At 31.7% G+C, this 17,451-nt stretch overlaps 2 protein-coding genes across 6 annotated transcripts in view; both read left to right on the top strand.

Annotated features, from left to right (window-relative positions):
• LOC134712843 (ERO1-like protein alpha) overlaps positions 1–17,451 on the top strand; it is a 39,670-nt gene that overhangs the window by 17,465 nt on the left and 4,754 nt on the right. For all 4 annotated transcript variants that reach the window (XM_063574806.1, XM_063574804.1, XM_063574805.1 and 1 more), the window contains 3 exons: positions 222–291; positions 629–715; positions 1,342–1,481. In XM_063574806.1, the coding sequence (XP_063430876.1) occupies positions 222–291; positions 629–715; positions 1,342–1,481 (297 nt within the window). The remainder of the gene's footprint in view (positions 1–221; positions 292–628; positions 716–1,341; positions 1,482–17,451) is intronic.
• On the top strand, positions 1,719–15,447 carry LOC134712842 (uncharacterized). Of its 2 annotated transcripts, XM_063574800.1 has the most exons (9): positions 1,721–2,323; positions 7,276–7,463; positions 7,979–8,045; positions 8,682–8,897; positions 9,871–10,000; positions 12,395–12,586; positions 13,317–13,487; positions 14,199–14,283; positions 15,261–15,447. In XM_063574800.1, the coding sequence occupies exons 1-9, from the start codon at positions 1,870–1,872 to the stop codon at positions 15,402–15,404; spliced, it is 1,647 nt and encodes a 548-aa protein (XP_063430870.1). In that variant the 5' UTR covers positions 1,721–1,869; the 3' UTR covers positions 15,405–15,447. The 2 variants fall into 2 exon arrangements, with proteins under 2 accessions (XP_063430871.1, XP_063430870.1); XM_063574801.1 differs by lacking the exon at positions 14,199–14,283 and having other exon boundaries at positions 1,719–2,323; positions 15,261–15,406.

The raw sequence follows: 17,451 nt of genomic DNA, 5'->3' as shown, positions 1-17,451 counted from the left end.
TTAAAAGTGGTATTAGGGATTTGTTAACAGTTATTCAGTAAGTAAAAGTTCTGTACAAACAATACATGTTTCTTTGTTAACTTATCACATGGTAGGCTAGAGACCAAATACTGTGGATTCATTTCTTTTTCGTGGGTATCAATGTTCTAACTAGTCAGCCTCCACCTCTTTTCACAGAAAAAGACAGGATTTTATTGTCATTTTATGTTGCTTCATTTCAGACAAGCTCCAGATCAGTTTGATGAAAGTAAATTATTCCAAGGTGATCCAAAAGAAGCAAAGAAATTAAAGGTAAAATAAATCATAGTCTTATATTATATGTAAAACATCCAGTGGAGAATTGTAACATCTTTAGATATATAAATTTCTGAGAGAGAAAAATTTGAATATCTTGCTATTTTAAAAGAAATTGTTACCCCTATATTCAAACTTGAAAAGAAACAGAAGTCGTATAATTAAGCATTTAAAATTTACTTTAACTAATAAAATGTTTCTATTTGTATGATTTTCATAAACACAAATATTATTCATAAATGACACAACTTCTTTACTTCCTCCAATATTTAACTTTAAGCAGTTTCATACATTGTCTGCACTACAATATAGATTTATGTTTATATTTACACAGGAAGAATTCCGTGCTCATTTTATGAATGTATCCAGGATAATGGATTGTGTTGGTTGTGATAAGTGCAAGCTATGGGGCAAGTTACAGGTAATTATTATTTTCTCATATTTTATCCCACAATATTATATCAATTGTTTCATGATGAAAAGTTTTTGAAGTTGATAAATAACCATATTAAAACATCTTTCTTTAATATCAGGACCACAACATGTTGATGTGATATGAATTTACATCAAGCTTTGTACCAAACCAACACATTAAACATGCTGGTTAACAAGGTTAAAGTCCACATTATTGTGGAGCAGGATCTGATTACCCTTCCTGAACACCTGAGATCACCCCCAGTTTTTGGTGGGGTTTGTGTTGCTCAGTCTAGTTTTCTATGTTGTGTCTTTTGTACTATTGTTTGTCTGTTTGTCTCTTTATGTTTAAGCCATTGCGTTGTCAGTTTATTTTTGAGTTTGACTGCCCTTCTGGTATCTTTCACTTCTCTTTTGAGGCTTTGTTAAAAACTTTTTATATTTACCCTTTGATTATATTTACAACATTCCTCTCTACAGTTTAGGTCCCATACATTCATAAAGCTTGCCAAGTATTTATTTATTCCTTGATTGCCTTTAGATTGGAGCTTTCCTTATGGAAGTATATCCAGGAAAGCACTTCAGACACAACCAATTTATTAAGTGACATTAATCAATAACTTTTATTTGCAGGTCCAAGGCATGGGCACAGCTTTAAAAATATTATTTTCTGGAGATCAGATAGGACCACATTCCACAATAAATGCCAATCAGAAGAAAAAGTTTCAACTTAGACGTACTGAAATTGTCTCACTTTTTAATTCTTTTGGCAGGTCAGTTAATTTAATATTTAGTATGTAGTAAATAAATATTTCATCTTGGTTTTTTTTAATTTTTAGAACTAAAAGTTTTCAAATTAATAGTATCAATTTTACTGCAAAGGATGTGCTTTTGAACTATTAATATCTCATCCAGTGATGTTGGAATGCTTAAAATATAACAGAAATATGTTGCAGTAATTAAAACTTCCATTAAAATTTTCTAGTAATATTCAACTTTAAGGGGGTACCATACACCTAAGAAAAGATAACTCTTACTGAAATTCTAAGTTAACTAACGTCAATGAAGTGTTTTAAAATACGCCTCATATTACAAGCGTTTTATTGACATGGAATAGTTGTTTACCTGTTGTTATGAAGCAGACGAGACATCACTGTCATAATGGAACAGCGTAAACGTAATACGTTTGGTAAATTTACGAGATCTAAATCTGCCGATAAGAAATCGAGTCGTTCAGATTACTTCAAATGGTTAAATGATGGCAGGAAATTGGAAGATTCTCCGCAAGTCGGCTTGCGTAATGATCATGGCAATTACGTTTGCGAGTATCTTGATGTTGGGGCCGAGGCTGAATTGGAAGGTGATGACACGTCTGATGTACCAAAATCTTGGGCAATAGGGAGAAGAATTGTAGAGTGGAATATCCTGGCGGAAGGGATGTATTGCTGTACTTGCAAGTGTCCACTTCACCTGTCAGATATTGTTGGAGAACGATTGTTTGGGCTAGGTGGTCTACTGATGGTAGATTGTAAACTGTGTCATACTGTTACTGATGTGCATTTTGGGAAGAGAGGACCATCTGGAAGTTATGACATCAACACAAAAGCTTCCATGGGTATGATTATATCACATGCTTGTAAATTATAATACTACTAGTTTTGTATGATGCTAATATTGTAACAAAGTCAGTGGATTAAATATATTTTATTAAGTAATAACAAAGTCAAGAAAGATACTAAAGTTCAAATGTTGAAATGTTCACAAACTGTTTTAAAAGTTCAATTGTTCGAATGTTCAATAGCTCACAATGGGACGTGATCGTATAGTGGTATAATTGTTCAGTCCTGATAGAGTATGTTCGGATATTAAGCGCATGAGTTCCAGCCTACCCACGAGGGGGAGACTTTAGCGGAATCTCCGGTATCAATCTGTCGTACCAATCTCCCCTCTTAAAGTCCAAAGCTGGATCTTATATAGTCCGGTTGTCCATAAACATTGGCCCATAGCTAATGTCCGGTTACGTATTAGTCTGAATGTTAAATAATTCTAGTCTATGGTTAATTGTCAAACTATGCAATTAACCCCTGAAGGATACATGTTATTTCACAGTAGACATGGTCATTTATTGGCTGCAGGATATATGTCTATAATATTTGAACAGATCGTTATTAAGTTCCAAAGCGTACATGATTGTCATTGAATTGTTTAGTTCCTTTTTAATAAATTTGCTTATTAATATTCCTTGATAATTAATGATATTAAACACAATATTGTGTTACAAATGCCTTTCCTCCAAAATAAAACAAAAGTTCAATAAAATACGGTAGTTTTTCTTCCTGTAGGTTATTGTGATAGTTCATTGCAAAGTTTCCGGTAACCATCACCACACATCTAAAGTTTATAAAGTTCCATAAGTCCCATATCTGGATATGATAAGTTCATTACATTCTCCAAGTCCAATAGCTGGATATATTTACACATAGTTCATTTGAATCATCAGTCAAATAGTTCGACATACATAGTTCATGTTTTATTTCCGTCACCATCATAGTATAAAGTTCATCAACTGCTGGAAAGGGCGCACATCTTTGTACAAGTGTCGTCATCATCATCTTTATTACGTAGTATTTGACGCATCTAGCTGGTTGGTTCGTCCTTCTTAAGAGGCTGTTAACATCGGCATTCGGTTAAGTTTTGTCCTTGTTTTCTTCCTGTAGGTTATTGTGATAGTTCATTGCAAAGTTTCCGGTAACCATCACCACACATCTAAAGTTTATAAAGTTCCATAAGTCCCATATCTGGATATGATAAGTTCATTACATTCTCCAAGTCCAATAGCTGGATATATTTACACATAGTTCATTTGAATCATCAGTCAAATAGTTCGACATACATAGTTCATGTTTTATTTCCGTCACCATCATAGTATAAAGTTCATCAACTGCTGGAAAGGGCGCACATCTTTGTACAAGTGTCGTCATCATCATCTTTATTACGTAGTATTTGACGCATCTAGCTGGTTGGTTCGTCCTTCTTAAGAGGCTGTTAACATCGGCATTCGGTTAAGTTTTGTCCTTGACCAATGGCGCGGAGGAAAACACTCTCTGTTATCAGTAGCATCTATTCCAACCAATTGCGAAGACACCATTTGTTTTTACCCAATTGTTCGTGGCATTAGAACCAGAACTCACAACATTCTTTTTGGCTAACCAAGATATATTCTGAATTAATTAACAGTACAAAAATATGGCTATTCCAATGAAGATCGCACCTAAACCCCACTGATAAACTTATCTCAATTGGAAAAAACTAAAAATTGTTTACTTCCCCTTATTTCTTTTTTTATTTCATTTTTTTTTAATTCATCTATCAGATTATTGATAGTTCGTTCATTCGCCTTGAGTTCGCAGGATTATCTGAGCCTAGCAATATTTTGTAAAACAATTTCTATATATAAATCAATACCTTTTTTTTTTTTTTATCGAATTATCCGTTAAAACAAAAAAATTAATAAAAGAGGGAATCTGTCGTATACAACTTCTACAAGTTTAAAAATCCTACATAATAAAAAAAAAATATGTGTATTTACACAAGACGTAAAAAAAATCATTAATTTACAATAAAAAAGTTCAATTCGATCATGTTATATAACCCCTACACCTACATGTACATGATACCTATAACAAACAAAATATAATATACTAAAAATTATATGTGTTTCTTTTTTCCCAATTGTAATACTTTTACAGTTTGAAATTGTGTTTCATTAATTAATCTTAACGTTAAATATAGACCACAAATTTATCTCCTTACTCTAAAAAACACGTTTAAGATTCCATTAATAGAATTTTAACTACCTCTTGCGCAATTTGTTACTGACTCTACATTTCATATTTGACAACAAAAACACCTTATTGCGAAAAAAAATGTCGTTCTCTGTAATGTATTACATTTTTCTTAAATTAGTATATAATTTCCTTATACTATTTCCTTTCTTTTTTATATATCTATTTTTCATTTGTTTTAAAATTTCAAACCTACTGCCTATCCCTTTTATACATTTCAATAAAACAATTAAAAAAAAAAATCTATGCCTACTTATGAACTAAACACATCGTTAAGATTCTTTTTCTTTTTTTTAACACCTTAATTAATTATTTCTTTATTCTTATTTTAATTTCTGATAATAATCCTCATAATTGTTTACTTTTACTTTTCAATTTTGATTTTATTTGAATGCTAGTTTTCCTTTAATATCAAATATCTATTTCACTTAAGATTTGTCATTAAGTTCTGAAGTTCATATGTCTCTTTTTTCTTTACAAATATCAGTCTTCTACAACATTACTAGTAAATCCCTAAGGGCAAACATATCCATGTTTTTCTTTAATGTGCTACTTTATGAAGATACTTCTCTTAATCTATTAACAATATGTAAATATGGCGTAATCTAACACCATAAAAAAAACTTGCACCATTTAATAACTTAACATCACTTATGTTAATCATCCGAAGAAGGGGTTGGAATCTAAAATTATAGACTATTTGTTTTCTCTAAACAAATGTGCGTAAACACTACCCAACTGCGAAACCATCACCCAATGGCTCTAACACGCAAACAATGTATCCTCAAAGTACCCTTAACTTCATCTACCAAAGGTTCTAAATCAACCTTAATTTACACCGGTGCACTACTAAATTTACGTAAAACATATGTTTTCTAGAATAATTGAATGTATCTTCAAAAAAATAACCCATAATATGATCAAAAAAAAAAAAAAAAAAAATACCTCCAAAAATGATATTGTATCAAGACATATTTACTTGTTTTTTTTTTTACATATTACTCTAAACGAAAAACTAGCTTCTTCAAACTTAAAAAAAAAAAAAATATTTTTTAAGAATCATATTATATAATTTATCCTATCTATTAAATAACAGCCGATAAAAATAACACTTAAAAAATAACCTTGTTCTCTAATAAAAAAAAATGTGTATAATATTCATAGTTTTTTAATCGACCTATAATACCTTAAAATATACCTAATAAAAACAATTTGTTCCTACCACAACTCGTGACAAAACTTCTGATTTTAAGCGTTTTAAAAATACGGCCTGACTCCCTTTAACATTAAAAACTTTACTGAATATGTGTGCCATCCCTTGAAAAGCCATTTCTATATGTTGTACTGACATAGAAATATCTTGATTGTCCATTAAGAAAAATGAAAGTAACTGAGTTCTTACCTTTTATATTCCTTCGCGTTATTTTAGACAATCCAAGTCGATCGTGGTCAAACGGCACCAAAACGACTTATGTAACAAAGTCAGTGGATTAAATATATTTTATTAAGTAATAACAAAGTCAAGAAAGATACTAAAGTTCAAATGTTGAAATGTTCACAAACTGTTTTAAAAGTTCAATTGTTCGAATGTTCAATAGCTCACAATGGCACGTGATCGTATAGTGGTATAATTGTTCAGTCCTGATAGAGTATGTTCGGATATTAAGCGCATGAGTTCCAGCCTACCCACGAGGGGGAGACTTTAGCGGAATCTCCGGTATCAATCTGTCGTACCAATCTCCCCTCTTAAAGTCCAAAGCTGGATCTTATATAGTCCGGTTGTCCATAAACATTGGCCCATAGCTAATGTCCGGTTACGTATTAGTCTGAATGTTAAATAATTCTAGTCTATGGTTAATTGTCAAACTATGCAATTAACCCCTGAAGGATACATGTTATTTCACAGTAGACATGGTCATTTATTGGCTGCAGGATATATGTCTATAATATTTGAACAGATCGTTATTAAGTTCCAAAGCGTACATGATTGTCATTGAATTGTTTAGTTCCTTTTTAATAAATTTGCTTATTAATATTCCTTGATAATTAATGATATTAAACACAATATTGTGTTACAATATTTACGGATCCAACCATTTTAAAAAGGGGGGTTCCTAACCAAAGACAAAGTGGTGTTCCAACTACATGTTCCCATTCGTCCATTTAAATGCATTGACTGTCAAAAAAAAGGGGGTATCCAACCCCCCCCCCCCCCCCCCCCTTTTGAATCTGTGGCTGGTTTACATTTAACATGTTGCATTGTTTATTTGACATAATTATATTTTGATGCATTCATGATTTTTTATTTAAAAACTAAAAAGAGTCCTTGGGGTCAATTATATACTACTGATTAATGTGTCTAACTTAAACTGTGCATTTATTGCTTGCAATTTTTTTTTAGGGCTTCACCATTAAATGTACAACTTCATGTACATGTACATCATCATATCATGTTAATATTCTTAGATGATATTTTGTAAGCCAAGTCAGAGACATTAGCACAGGACTGACAACTTGTGTCCTGTAAATTAATCTTCAGTTTAGGAAATTTTACAGAATTTTACAATTTTAAAAGAAAAAAATACCATCTTTACTAAAGTTTATAACAAAAGTTAATAACACAACTTTTTCTTAATCTTAGAAATGCAGGTGTGTATATTTTCCATTATTTAGCAATCAATTTTCTTTCTCAATTTTTGATATAACTCATATTCTATTAAAGGAATGATACATGCAGGGATGGGCCCAACTCATCTGCAGAACTTTCTGGCGGAATGTAACCTGCCATCCATTACAGAGAGCACATTAAGGAAAAAAGAGAAAGAATTAAGTGGACAAATTAGAAATGTAACAATCCAGTCCTGCAATATGGCACAAAGAGAGGAAAAGTCACTCAGCACAGATGGCAATGTAAGTATTAAATGTATGCATACAAAGTGGAATATCCAGACTATTTGCCTCTTTATAGAAAACTCATGGAGTACACATAAAAAAAGTCCTAGATCCTTACAAATGTATAATAACATCAAACATGTTTTTAAAGTTAAAAGCTGATTTTTTTATTATTTCATAAACAGAATAAACAACCATACATGCACAATGCATGTACTGATCAAGACTTTTCACCACCTAAAATTGCACAGGACAGCACAATTTTTTTTTTATTTAATAGTGAGGACCAGCAAAATTTTTTAAGGACCACAAAAACAATAATTTCTAATTGTGTATTAGGTGTGCAGACACTGCAAATGTTTGTTTCTTGCAAACATAGCACCCAAAATATGTTTTTTGTGTTCTTAATAATGTATTTGCAGCTTACTTCAAAACTAGGTATCCTAAAGGTTAAGGTACATGTAAATGTTTAAGGTCAATTTATAATAAACTTGCTGGGACTTTTTTTTTATAAGAAATGCAATCTTTTCTAGATTGAAGCAAGTTTTGATGGTGGCTTGCAAAAGAGAGGATCTGGTTGGAATTATAATAGTAATACAGGTAAAACATAATTATATGATATAATGTCTATCATTCATGATTTCTTACTGTATGTTGAATCAATTATTCATATAATTAACTTAATTGGACAAAGCATTAATTTCATTGACTATTTAAATATATATGAGAAGCTGTAGTTAAAGAAATATCTTCCCATACTTATATTTATTCAATCCCTAGGCTAGGGTAGATCTCTTTAACTTACCTGGACCAGTTATAGCAAATAGGTGAGCTTTTGCCATCATTTTGTAAACATTATAGAAGTTAGTTGTGTTACATTGTACATGATTGTTAGTGACTCAACTGTCCACCAGAGCTCACACTTAAAGTAGACAATTGTAGCTACAGAACTATAAAACCTTCAACAATGAGAAAAAGTTATATCCAACATGAAATATACCAAACAATTCAAATGAAAAAAACTAACAGCATAATTAATAACAAAACAATTTATGAAGAAAATATGACAGATATAAACTAACAACCACTGAACTACAGGCTCTTTATTATCAATATCTGTTCGTCATATTAATCTGTAACATGACATCATTCTGTTAGCATTTCATTAAAATACCCTTTATCTCACACCCTATTCAATTCATTACAATATTTACCTTTTTCTTTTTATTCTGGCAGGACATGCAACTTTTATTGGAAAGGAGACAGGAAAGGTGCTGTCATTTGATTTAAGAAGCAAGACATGTAAGATTTGTGAGTTCCATCAAAACAAAAAAGAGACAGTTCCGGAGCATGAGTGCCATCTGAATTGGCATGGGTCTAGTAAATCCATGGAGGCAGACATGGCGGTGTCAATGGCCCACACATTAAAAGATCGTGAATGTGAAATTAATGGTATGTTTCATATTCAAAAGAGTTCCAAAAATTGCATTGAAAATATCATATAAAGGGAAATAACTCTTATTTCCACAATCTTTTCAAATTTTGAAAGGTGATCTTTTTTTATACTGCAATCAGCTATTTTACTATACAGATAAATTAAGCCATCCATATAAACGTTAGCTTTATACGTCAATGACCTAAACTAACCTATAAGCCCCGCCTACTAACCTGAACTACTGTATTTCATCAACAACGTCACTTCAAACCATGACAACGTGAAGTTACAATGGTCAAACTTTTATGTATTTAAACTTGTTAGATCTTCAAATTGTTAATTTATATACCATGCGTATCAAATGTTATTAATTAAGTTTATTTTCCCTTTCTTATTTCTGATCATTTCAATGTTTTACAGCCTAGACTATGCTCATAGGGAAATACCCCAAAATGATACCCCTAAGAGGGAAATTCCAAAACAATTCTTTTTAACAATATTTGATACATATTTTTAATTTGCTTAATTTTTTTTTATAGATTTCAGTATAAAAACAATATACGTATAGTGTCTTGAAATATGAAATTTATTTGTATTCGGCACGAAATGGGAAAATGCTCGGTAGAACCTCACATTTTCCCCGTTTCTAAGCCTCATACAAATAAATTTAATATTTCAAGACACTATATGTATATTGTCTAACAAATTTTTACAGGAAACTTGGATTTTGTTCTTACACTTTTATGACCTAGGCTAGAATCATTTGATTTTTTGGTAAATTATATGACATGACCAATGTAATGTAAAAAAAACAGTTTATATTTATTTAAGTTGCTTTATTAACACATTAGCTACATGTAATTAAATAAGGCATAATATGACAGCTTTCACTATTTTCTAAATTAAAAAAAATATGCTTGCCGTTGTATATATCTTGACCGCTCTTGTTTTGCCTTTCGAAAGTTTATAATTATTCAATCGTCATTTTAGTCATACACGCTGATAATGATGCATCAACAACAGCAAGACTTGAAGTGGAGTTTGGAAATATCCAAAAAAAAGATGACCAAAACCATGTGAAGAAGGGGTTATCAACCAGCTTGTATAATATTTCAAAGAGGTATTTTACAAATTAATTTTAGTGTTTCAGATCTATGACAAGGCTAAAGCCCATCCTTAACTAAATCAAATCTTACGTAAAGATCTTATTATATTGATCTGTGAAGACTACTTACTCTAAAAAAAAACGTTACAATGAAATTTCAATTTTGTATTGTTCAAAGACATATAAAGATCTTTGTGTTATCTGAATTCACAAACATTACATTGAAAATTAAAAGAACTATTATTATAGCTATTTTGTGCATTTTTCCTTTGATCTTTTTTTGTGATGATTTCTCATATCATGCTACTCGCTTGAGATGGAAAATTATGGCTAGAAACTAAGGAGGCATATATGTGGCATTGCTAATGAAATTGACAATGTCATCATACAATGTACATGTAGGTAAAATAGTGATAAACAGATTATGTTCTGCCCTATAGTCGGGTTGTTGTCTCTTTGACACATTCCCCATTTCCATTCTCAATATTATTATTGGTCATCTCAACTCGATACTGATCTATTAATAGTATACATATATGAATAATCTTCATGGCTTATGGAAGAACCAAACAGTTTTCAGTGAGGCTATATTAAGTTTAGAATAGAAAAGCAGACATTAAAAAAAAAGAAACTAGGACCTTTTTAGCTCACCTGGCCCGAAGGGCCAAGTGAGCTTTTCTCATCACTTTGCGTCCGGCGTCCGTCGTCGTCCGTCGTCGTCCGTCGTCGTCGTCCGTCGTTAACTTTTACAAAAATCTTCTCCTCTGAAACTACTGGGCCAAATTTAACCAAACTTGGCCACAATCATCATTGGGGTATCTAGTTTAAAAATTGTGTCCGGTGACCCCGCCAACTAACCAAGATGGCCGCCATGGCTATAAATAGAACATAGGGGTAAAATGCAGTTTTTGGCTTATAACTCAAAAACCAAAGCATTTAGGGCAAATCTGACATGGGGTAATATTGTTAATCAGGTGAAGATCTATCTGCCCTGAAATTTTCAGATGAATCTGACATTCTGTTGTTAGGTTGCTGCCCCTGAATTGGTAATTTTAAGGAAATTTTGTTGTTTTTGGTTATTATCTTGAATATTATTTCAGATAGAGATAAACTGTAAAAGGCAATAATGTTCAGCAAAGTAAGATCTACAAATAAGTCAACATGACCAAAATGATCAGTTGACCACTTTAGGAGTTATTGCCCTTTATAGTCAATTTTTAACCATTTTTCGTAAATCTTAGTAATCTTTTAGAAAAATCTTCTCCTCTGAAACTGCTGGGCCAAATTATTTGAAACTTGGCCACAATCATCATTGGGGTATCTAGTTTAAAAATTGTGTCCGGTGACCCCGCCAACTAACCAAGATGACCGCCATGGCTATAAATAGAACATAGGGGTAAAATGCAGTTTTTGGCTTATAACTCAAAAACCAAAGCATTTAGAGCAAATCTGACAATGGGTAAAATTGTTAATCAGGTGAAGATCTATCTGCCCTGACATTTTCAGATGAATTGGACAACCTGTTTTGGGGTTGCGGCCCCTGAATTGGTAATTTGAAGGAAATTTTGCTGTTTTTGGTTATTATATTGAATATTATTATAGATATAGGTAAACTGTAAACAGCAATAATGTTCAGCAAGGTCAGATTTACAAATAAGTCAACATGACCAAAATGGTCAGTTGACCTCTTTAGGAGTTATTGCCCTTTAAAGTCAATTTTTAACCATTTTTTCGTAAATTTTATATATCTTTTACTAAAATCTTCTTCTCTGAAACTGCTGTGCCAAATTGATCCAAACTTGGCCACAATCATCTTTGGGGTTTCTTGTTTAAAAAATGTGTGGCGTGACCTGGCCATCAAACCAAGATGGCCGCCACGGCTAAAAATAGAACATAGGGGTAAAATGCAGTTTTTGGCTTATAACTCAAAAACCAAATAATTTAGAGAAAATCTGACATGAAGTAAAATTGTTAATCAGGTCAAGATCTATCTGCCCTGAAATTTTCAGAATTGGACAACCTGTTTTTTGGGTTGCGGCCCCTGAATTGGTAATTTTAAGGAAATTTTGCTGTTTTTGGTTATTATATTGAATATTATTATAGATATAGGTAAACTGTAAACAGCAATAATGTTCAGCAAAGTAAGATCTACAAATAAGTCAACATGAACGAAATGGTCAATTGACTCCTGTAGGAGTTATTGACCTTTGTAGTCAATTTTCAATCTGCTTCCTTTGTTTAATATTCACATAGACCAAGGTGAGCGACACAGGCTCTTTAGAGCCTCTAGTTTTTCTGAGAATTAAAAGGCAGACGCATGATTCCATGATTGAAGATTTCATCCATGCCCATAAAAGTCTAAAGATTTTTTAAATTTTTTGCATTCATTATATGTTTCTTATTTTGCAGTTACAAAGAATTGCAAAAGGATGAAACAAAACAGTATATATTGAGGTGCTTTATGTATGCCATTAAGGGAGGTGACAATGGAGATGACATTAAGATGGGGCTGCAAAGAATTGTACCACATATTTTTGGATCACATGAAAATTGTAAAGATGCTGACTGGTGTAGCTATCATCAAAATCCAGAGAAATTTATGTAAGATCTTCTTTACTGGTATTGACAGCATATTATTTTCTGTATTGTCTTATTTCTCAAAAAATAATATACATGTATATATGAAGATGTGGTATGAGTGCCAATGACATCTCTTCCATCCAAGTCACAATTTGTAAAAAGAAACCAATTATACATATGTCAATCCTAAAAATTGATTCTTTAATATGCTGAACCTAACCGTGTATTTTTGGATTGATGGCATGGTTTTCAAATTGGACTACATTGATTGGTCTACAAAAAATCGAGGTCCAACGGGTCAAAAATTAAACTTTGTTTGATTTCATAAAAATTTGAATTAAAGGGGTTCTTTGTTAGGCCAATTAAAATTAATTGATAGATTTTCATCCCCGCCTGCCCCGTTTTTTTTTATTTTGATAAAATTACGATTTCCAGATTTTGTGGAACAGATAGGTACAAAAACATAACTGCATTAAACAAATTTACAAAAGCACAAACTTGTTAAATTTATGACAGTATATTGAGTTCAAAAGTCGGCAAACATACACTTATTATCTAATGTAGATTTACACATGGCTATTCCCCTTTTTCTTAACACCTCCTGACACTATTTTAAAATTTCTTGATCTACCCATTTACAGAAATATAGAGCATATATGCTATTAAACACTAAAGTTTCAGGATAAGTATTTTGTGCAAATTCAACTTTGAAATGTAAACTTTATTTTCATTTTATTCATCTTCATTTCAGGTATAAAAGTTTACCAAATGGGAAACCACTCAAGTCTGAAGGATTAAAGGTTGAATTGAATAATTTAGTGACCAAAATGATTGGTAGGAGTAATTCTTTAAATGATCTTGGATCTACACAGTCAAATGAAAGCTTTAACCAGCTTGTATCTGTAAAGGCACCTAAATCAAGGTAATTTATATTTATTTCATAATTTGGTATTGAATTAAATGCATTTCAGTTCCCATTCTTAAGCAACAATGAATATAAGTATAAAAAAAAATATGTCGTATGATTACTGCACCAATAAAACAACTCTATACAATAGACCAAATGACTCAGAAATTAACAGCTATGGTTACAGTAAGGCCTTTAACAATGAGAAATTCTCATATGAAAAAGCTAGCTATTAAAGGGCCCAAATCACAAATTTATATAAGAAGATGTGATAATAGTGCCAATGAGACACCTCTTCTATCCAAGTCACAATTTGTAAACAGAAAACCAATTATACATATGTCAAAATACAACATTCAACACAATTTAAACAAGAAAACTAACGGCAAAACTAATTTTAAAAAATAAAATAAATGAAAAACAAATATGTAACATTGCAATTACTGACAACTAGTTGAAAGCCAATAACCATGATAACAATAACAAAAAAGTACATGTAAAACTTAATTTTCTTGTCAGGCAGGTTACAGTTTGTTAGTTTTCGATGAAGAGAGATAATACTATTATAGTAAAACTTTGTATAAAACTATTAATCTTTTGCATAGAGTCTTCATATTTGGTGAGTTGGTATGTCACTGTTGCCTGCACCTTTGACATCAAGTTCAAATTAATGAAGAGGGGGATATATTTTAATGTACTTAAATAGTTCTTCATACTCTTTTTTAGACATTATGGTGGATCATGCTCACTTCAGAATAGGCTATCTGCAGCTGTGCTTCAGAAAAATGAAGGATATGGCTACTTATCCAAGGTAACTATGAAATTTTTTACATCTTTTTCTTAATGAATGATGACATAGTGTTTGAATACAATTTCTTCATTTTCTTCATTTTCCTTGCTTTTTTATTTATTTCTTCTTCTTCATCTTCTCAGAAAAGCCTGTTCAGATAACTTTATTAATCTTTTGATGTAGCATATAATGAATTTAAAGTATATGTGTATATTACTTGTCTCAAGTTCCAGGATTGGTAACTAAGACCTTGTCCTTAAGTTAATGAAAATAAAATTTCTAGTAATCTCTGTATGTCCACTCCATGACCTTTTGTTCGTCTGACCATTCTCTCATCCTCTTTCCTTACCTCACTCTAACTGAAGTTTTAACTGAAGTTTGCCTAATCAGGGAAAGTGAGTCACCTAATTTTCTATAGTAATGCCCCTTTATAACTTTGAAAATTGCAAATTGTTTTGTTTCCTTACTCCAACATTAGTTTGAATTCTATATAACTGATTCATATATGAATCACAACACTCAGACAGTGTAAAATTTATCAATCTATAGTTCTGTCCCTTTTTAACTTGGAAAATTACAAAGCTACAGCGGAGATATTTATGACATCTTACACATTCTCCCTTAATAAATTTTATCTTTTTGAAACCATGTTACATATTGCATCCAATGTTTATATACAAGGAGATTACTGTAATAGTATTGTTTTTTTAGCCCTGCAGATATAAATTGTACAATTTTCAGTCACAAATTATGTTTATCTAGTAAGTAACTCAATTATCTTTGACTTTCTTCTCAAATTATTATCTTTATGAATAAGAAGATGTGGTATGTGTGCTAATGCATCAACTATCCATCCAAGTCACAATAAATGAAGAGTTACAATTATAGGTCAAAATTTGTGTTCAAGATGTAGATTACTGTTTTTTTTCTTGATTTTGAAATTTTAAAGCAGATATGTGTATTATATTTTAATTATGTTGCAATTTTTTTTTTTTTAGATCAATGAAGCAGCAAACCTCTCTCCAGGGGAATTTACAATGGCAATTTCGGCTGTAAGAGACAAAAAACTGGAAAAAAAGGAAAGAAAAGAAAAATTCAAAGGAATACAAAGTCAACCGTATACAAAAGAAAAGGAACCGTAATACAAATGAACGTAAACATCTTGTAAGAGAGGGTAAAACCTATGGATCTCAAATGGAGTTTGATCAACAACAGGACCCTGAGCTTACCACAGAAATTCCTCTTCCGTTCAATCTTGATGGTACTGAATGCAAAGTTTTTTTTGATTTGGAAACAACCGGCTTGGGAAGGAACAGCGACATCATTCAAATAGCAGCTAAGTCGTATTCAAATAATTTTAATAGGTATGTTGTTCCCAGAGTGGACATACAGATTGAGGCCAGTAAGATAACTGGTATTACTTACAGCCATGGGACGAATAAAATGTATGTTCGAGGACAAATAGTTGAACCGGTGTCAATTCATAAAGCTCTACTAGATTTCATACAATTTTTAAAGGAACAGAATCAGCCAATAGTATTAGGTCATAACATTTGTAACTTTGACATTCCTGTAATTGTTAACAAATTGAAAGAATATAATTTGTTTTCGACATTTGCTGAAACAGTGAAAGGTTTTATTGACACAATGAAAGTGGCTAGAAAGTATATTCCCAAACATGATGTAGAAAATTATAAGCAGCAGACTCTTGTCCAACAGTTTGTAGGAGAAAATTACCTCGCCCACAATGCAATAGAGGATGTGGATTCCTTAAAAACATTATATGACAATAAACTTGCTTTACTAGTGAAATCTGATGATGTGTTTGCCATTTCATACCACAATTGTATGGACTCCTACTCTGGCTTACTAAGTAGTAAAATTGTTTCAAGGCCAGTTTGCATGCAACTAGCAAAAGATGGAATATCGTTGAAACACCTCAAACTGGCATCTGTACGAGATGTAAATGGATTGAAATTTGTCTTGCAGGACCATAAGATACCACCAAAAAGTGTGAAATGCATTCAGGATTACTTTCAGACGGAGGAATGAATTTTGTTTGGCCAAAAAATAAATATATGTCTGCGTTTTCTTAAAACCTGACTGTGTCTACCCTCATACTTGTTTTATTATTCTACCAACACAATGAATTTGCCAGGAATAAGATTTTTCAGTCTGTCAGTTTGTCTGTCCTTTTCTTGGTAGTTCAACTTCTTAAAAATGGCACAACTGAATTTAATGAAACTTAGAAAGTGGTAAGAATGCAATAAGGGTGTACATAAAACAAAGTTATATGAAAAATTGATTCCCTGCATTATAATTTATTGTCTAAGTTCAATTGACACTGAATAATAAAGAATTTACCATTTTTCGTCTGCAGAAAAAAATGACCGCCAAAGTCAAACATTCTTATTACCAGTGGTTGGATATTGTACATACCTATCATATAGATATGCCAAAAACTATTTCTCTGAAGCTACTAAAAAAGATAAGACCCAAACTTTAAAGTCTCATGATGGTCAAAATTGCAAGGAACACACCACTTCATGATAACCCATCTGATATACCAAAGATGTAAGAACAAGGTCAAAAGTTATGGGTTGGTCATTTTCATGCAAAAAAAACTACATTAAGTTGACTTTATGGTTAAATTGAAAACACATGAAGGTCATCATGGTGCAACACACATTATCTGATGATGATTCATCTACATACCAAAGATCTAAGGCCAAGGTCAAAAGACAAAAAGGCATGGTACAGTAAAGTGTTTATATTAAAAAGTAAAATTGACCTTGAGGTCAAATATAAGGTCACATGAAGATCATCACAATACAGGACACTCCATCTCATTATTATACATCCCCATACAAAAGATGCAAGACCTATGTCAAAGGACCAAAAAAACACATATGGCCTTGTCTTTTTAATTCTATCAAAACATACATTTATTTGACCTTGAGGTCAAAGAACAAGGTCACATGAAGTCATCATGAAATGTGACACTCTACCTCATGATGATACATCAACATACAAAATATCTAAGCCCTAGGTCAAAAGACAAGAAAACAATGCCCCAATTATACTATCAGAATGGAAATTGCTCTTATTTATTGAGGGTGGTGGTAATATAAAAAAATAAAATTGAAAAAAATCTGGTGGTTAAAAGTTTATAATATTTCACAAATTTAA

Source organism: Mytilus trossulus, chromosome 3 (assembly GCF_036588685.1).
Source record: "Mytilus trossulus isolate FHL-02 chromosome 3, PNRI_Mtr1.1.1.hap1, whole genome shotgun sequence".
NCBI classification, from domain to species: Eukaryota; Metazoa; Mollusca; class Bivalvia; order Mytilida; family Mytilidae; genus Mytilus; species Mytilus trossulus.
This window is presented reverse-complemented; position numbering and strand designations above follow the sequence as displayed.